Source organism: Triplophysa rosa, linkage group LG24, assembly GCF_024868665.1.
Source record: "Triplophysa rosa linkage group LG24, Trosa_1v2, whole genome shotgun sequence".
NCBI lineage: Eukaryota > Metazoa > Chordata > Actinopteri > Cypriniformes > Nemacheilidae > Triplophysa > Triplophysa rosa.
The window spans coordinates 13,416,793-13,421,853 of record NC_079913.1 but is presented as its reverse complement, the minus strand read 5'-3'; the positions used below and the strand labels follow the sequence as shown (position 1 = coordinate 13,421,853).

The window sequence follows — 5,061 nt, the reverse complement described above, 5'->3', positions numbered from 1 at the left end:
TATCTAAAACTGTAATAATAAAATAAAAATCTCCATGATTTACTATATGGAAAACAGTTACAACAGTGGCATCATACAAACTGACATTTAAAGTGGTTAAAATTCAGAAAATAAATGAATGTTTGGTAATTAGAACTGATTCTGTCTAAAACAAAAGTGAAAGTAGAAAAATATTAATTTATTTTTAATATATTTGTTTTAGGACATGGACATATTTGTCCTTTTTTACCTAAGTGTGAGGTTTTTAAATTGATGCACAAGGGTTTCATTGTCTTGATAGCTCGAATGCAGCTGCATTTGTTGACTAGCCCTGCTGTATGGTAAATGTCCTGCAACCCTCAGATGACGTGGTGATATTCACATACGCTGGTATTCATAACTGCAAACGATTGTGGATACATTGACCAGAAGAGGGCAGCACTATAACGAACACTGGGGGCAACTGAGCTTTGTCTCTCACTAGTCAGAAGATTGCATCGGAAGTGGCTAGATAAAGAGGGAATGCTCTACTTACTTATTTGAATAGCGGGACATAGAAATAAGCCATGATGATGTGGCGATAATGGAAATGGGCGCACGGATCAGATTTGTTAGAGAGCTCAACGCGGATAACATCGGCGGTGTTTAAGACAGATCTCTGGATTCCGTGTTAAAACCCGCGAGATTCCTCTACCTGGACCATACTAAAATGATGCATGGAGACCACATCCCATTGTAACGCGCTCGACATTGCGGTCGTACAGAATAGCTAACCAGAAGCGGAAAGGAGCATTTGGATGCACATGAATGTAATTCTGAGACTGATGCATCTCTGTTAGCCTCTCTTCCGATCTGATCGCATGATGGAAAGAGGAGGATAACGGTATTCAAAAGGTTTGCTATTGCTCATAATGGAAGTGACACAGATATAATAACGGGTCAGTGGTGAGCACGTGTTTTTGGACTAGTTGTTCGGGATTTGTGTGATCAGATCGGAGGAATGATGTCTTTAAGATGTCACAGGAGCAAGTCTGTATGGGCTACTCTGGCTGTGCTGGCGTTGTGCTGGCTCTACATCTTTCCAGTGGACAGGATACCCAGCGACAAGGAGATGGTGGATGAGATTCTGCGGCAGGGACAAACATGGACCCGAAACCAAACGGGAATAGATCTGTACAGGTAACTTAACGTTATTCAAAAGCATTTGGGCTTACCGTATATTCGTTGTAAGAGTATGTAAAGGCCACATCCCCTGCGAAAATTAACCTTGATTTAACTACAGTTACATAAGCATGAATACGGATAAATGATGCTTACCCGAAAATAACCGCGATTTTGCTACTAAACCATGGTCACTGTGGTAAGATCATGAATTTGCCAATGATAATAAATAGCCTATGCCAAAAACACTGTGGTTACTAATCCTAGTATAAAATAAACATGGTTAATTTTCTTAAAGAATGTCTAAGGTAGATTGATGCAGTTGTTAATGTCATTCTAGACTGTCTAAGTAGTCTGTCTGCTGTTAATTAAGTTAATTTTGCAGATGCGATCAGTGTATCTGCCGTCTCATCTGGTTCTCGTGTGGATATACACAAGCAGAGCATTGACTGTAGACGTCGCACTTTTTAAGAACCGATGAAGCGAGTGAGCATGCGCAGATTGTTGCAACGACTTTAGGGGAGCACTGGACGCAGGGCCATGCACAGACATTTTGAGGGGTAGGGTTGGTGCAGGAGAAGAGAGCTCACGCTCTTAGAAATGTATTTCTACTTTTGACACTGTAGCACTATATCACTGCGCTTACTGCAGCCATGTTACGGCAGCAAACTTCCTTGATTATTACGCCGTAATGGGAGTAGGGCTGTGTATCGCCAACAACTTCACGATACGATACGCATCCCGATACAAGGCCCCGACACGATATGTATCCCGATACGGGTTACTTTTTTATTACATTTCTCATATGAAAGATTTAGAGCAAAATATACTTGCAGAAAATTGCCATTCATAACTACTTATCAGTTAATCTGACAAATCAATGCATAAATTAGTTTGGAGAATGAGTATAAAGTTGTTAAAGATCAAGTCTTTATAGACCCTTGTTTCTAAAACAGGGGTTCTAGGCTACATCATATGTATGCATGTGTTTTACAAATAGACAATATGTATAACAAATAAATATGAATATATGCATAAACGTGCAGTCAGTGTAAATAGATTTAATTAAAAAAGAAATGTGTTGAATTGAAATAGATGACGGATTTCTAGATATATTATAAACATGACAGATGCTGTAAGATTTAAGCAGGTCTTTGCTCTTCAATTTCTATTACACGCGCATGTACTGTGGCTCTTTCACATCTTTTTCAAACGCGTTACTGTATTATGAGCAAGCAGCACGTCACTACATCCCTCCAGCGGAGGGAGTTTCATTGATTTTAATCACGTGCAATAGTTTTATAATGGATCAGGCAAAATCATTGCTGCGTTATGTGTGTTGAATTAGCGCCTACACGACACTTACTTTAAACATTGCCTTAAACGCAACCGTTTACGTGATTGATACGAAAATGCACTTTCATGTATACTGCGCTCACGGATGCAGAGAAGGTAAGAGAGCGCGCTCTTAACCTTTCACTTTATGATGGTGAAACGTTGCAGTTAATCACACATTGCATAATCGTGAGGGGCGATCCGTATGGAACACGGAAAAACTCCGATCAGATCCTTTACACCATTAATAATTGTTACACAATATTTTTGCATTATAATTGGCTAATTTCAAAAGTGCTGCAGAATCGATACGGAGGCAGATGTATCGATGCGCGCATCGTCAGGAGCTCATATCGATGTATCGCCGTATCGATATTAGGGCTGTGCTATTAATCGAAAATTAATTGTAATCGTCAATTTTGGCTTCAACAATTATAAAAACAAAATAATTGAGTTAAAACGATTATTGTGCCACATTCCATTTTGCAAGGATCCTCTCTTTTCTTGTGGTATAAATCCACAGCGCACCACTTTCCTTACAGTGGTTCATCTGTGCTATTTCTTTACATTAATTTTTCAGTTGAATTCACAGTTTAAAAGTCAAGTTATTTATTTTCTATGTTGTTTTAAAAGTTAATGAGTAATCGTGTTAAATAATCGGGATCTCAATATTGGCCAAAATAATCGTGATTATGTTTTTTGTCATAATCGAGCAGCCCTAATCGATATTTTGAAGACAACCCTAAATGGGAGTATAGTTCCTAATCATATCGGCCTAGAAAATCGCAACTTTTCGTTTTCCGCCGGTCTTAGCACATGTTAAGTACAGAAGAGTCAAGTTTTAAATAGGAAAAATATCGAAACTCTTTGGTCATTTTTGAACGCCATGCTACTGGTCTAATTGGATTCAATGATCTATGCTTAATTATGCTAAAAGTGCTATGGCCAGACCCAGAGATCAGTTGAATAGATTCCAAAACGGTAAAACTCAATTTATTAACTCTGGGGAAGTTGGAGAATGAGCCTATTTCCAAAAAAGTGGAGTGTCCCTTTAACAAATAAACCATACATGTGTCCTATGGTGTGAGAGCACAACGTTTAGAACAAAAATTAACAATGCAGATTAATCTCTACAGCTTTTAAATACATTTTTGCGTTTACACCGCATTATTTACACCTTTGTTTATTTGTCAACTACCCAAATAAATATCATGGTTTTTGTCGATAGTAAATCTATGGTTATGGTTTTACTTTAAATGAAACAAAGAATGGTTTCATATTTTGTAATCAAATAATAATGTAAATGTAACTGTTTCTTTTACACAGTCATACAGTTTGGCCCAGTTAACTACCTTGGACAATGTTTCTCCACAAAGCCCATTTGTGTTTTTTTTCTTGTCAGTATTTTTTATTTAATGCTTGTCATTTTTGCAGGAAGCTGCTCACAGAATGCTGTGACCCAAAGAGGATGTTTGTTTTGAGTAAAGAGAATTCTCCAATTGGGAAGGTCTTATGGTACGACGGGGAACTTTACCATTACCACAAAGTCAACAATGAGACGTACTCATTCTTTATTCAGGTATTGTCTGTTTTAAAATCTGTATAAAGTTATCTTTAGGTTGCACCTTATGCAGTGATTTATACCTACTGTGTTTCACAGTAGTAGACATACTGTACATAGACCATTGCTGTGATGGATCCAGGGCCAGATTAACACTTCACTGTACCCGGGGCAACAATATTCAAGGGCCCCATCATCACGACCCCAGGATCACCATAATCTGGCAAAATACAGAATAAATTACAGTAATACAGTAAATATACTCAATATTTCAATAACTAACTGTCATCAAGTGCATTTTGATGTACAGATTGTTGCACCTAATAATTGTGTTTTCTGTGTGTGTTTGCTCTTTGGACGGGACCAGAGGTGGACAGTAACGAAGTTAATTTGCCTGAGTACTGTACTTAAGTACACTTTTTGAGTATCTGTACTTTACTTGAGTATTATTTTTTCTGAGTACTTGTACTTTAACTTGACTACATTTGAAAGACAAATATCATACTTTTTACTCCACTACATTTATAAAAAGGTCCAAAAGTAGAAAATGGTTTCTATGCAGCGGGGTTTCCTGTGTGCACAATTTATCTGGCTTGCGATCTGCCAGGACCTTTTACTGTTGCCAAGTATTTCAGTTTTTCTAAGCTCGCGGTTTTCCGGCAAGCTTTGAATGGCCATTTGGCAGATTTTTTTAACGCAAATCTGGCAACTCTGGGATCTTCCCGTTAAACTAATGTAAACGTAGGCGCTGCTACAACGTTGATAGAGCTCTAAAAAGACAAATAGAACATTAAAAGATGAAAAAGGCACATGTTAAAGTGTGGTGTAATCATCTGTGGGTTACGATCAGTCAAAGATCGTAGAAACATTGTCATGAAAATGATCGGCATAACGGCTAAACGGTAAATAAGCATCACATACACCTTGAGCTACACGTGAGTGTTAACTTATGATCTGCTGCTATATCATTTAAAGCGATTTGGAAAATGAATGATGTTTTTACTGAAGTAACTATAGTTGAAGTA

The 5,061-nt window shown here is 37.8% G+C and overlaps 1 protein-coding gene across 1 annotated transcript; it reads left to right on the top strand.

Annotated features, from left to right (window-relative positions):
• The first annotated feature begins 293 nt into the window (after positions 1–293).
• On the top strand, positions 294–4,296 carry LOC130547568 (alpha-N-acetylneuraminide alpha-2,8-sialyltransferase-like). Its single transcript, XM_057323601.1, has 2 exons — positions 294–1,158; positions 3,910–4,296. Exons 1-2 carry the CDS (start codon positions 980–982, stop codon positions 4,079–4,081), a joined length of 351 nt encoding a protein of 116 aa, XP_057179584.1. The 5' UTR covers positions 294–979; the 3' UTR covers positions 4,082–4,296.
• The last annotated feature ends 765 nt before the right edge of the window (positions 4,297–5,061 follow it).

Bases quoted from the DNA above. Each gene is read 5' to 3' on its own strand.
- LOC130547568 (XM_057323601.1), top strand. From the start codon at position 980: ATGATGTCTTTAAGATGTCACAGGAGCAAGTCTGTATGGGCTACTCTG. The intron at 1,159-3,909 runs GTAACTTAACGT...TCATTTTTGCAG, and splicing joins ACGGGAATAGATCTGTACAG to GAAGCTGCTCACAGAATGCT.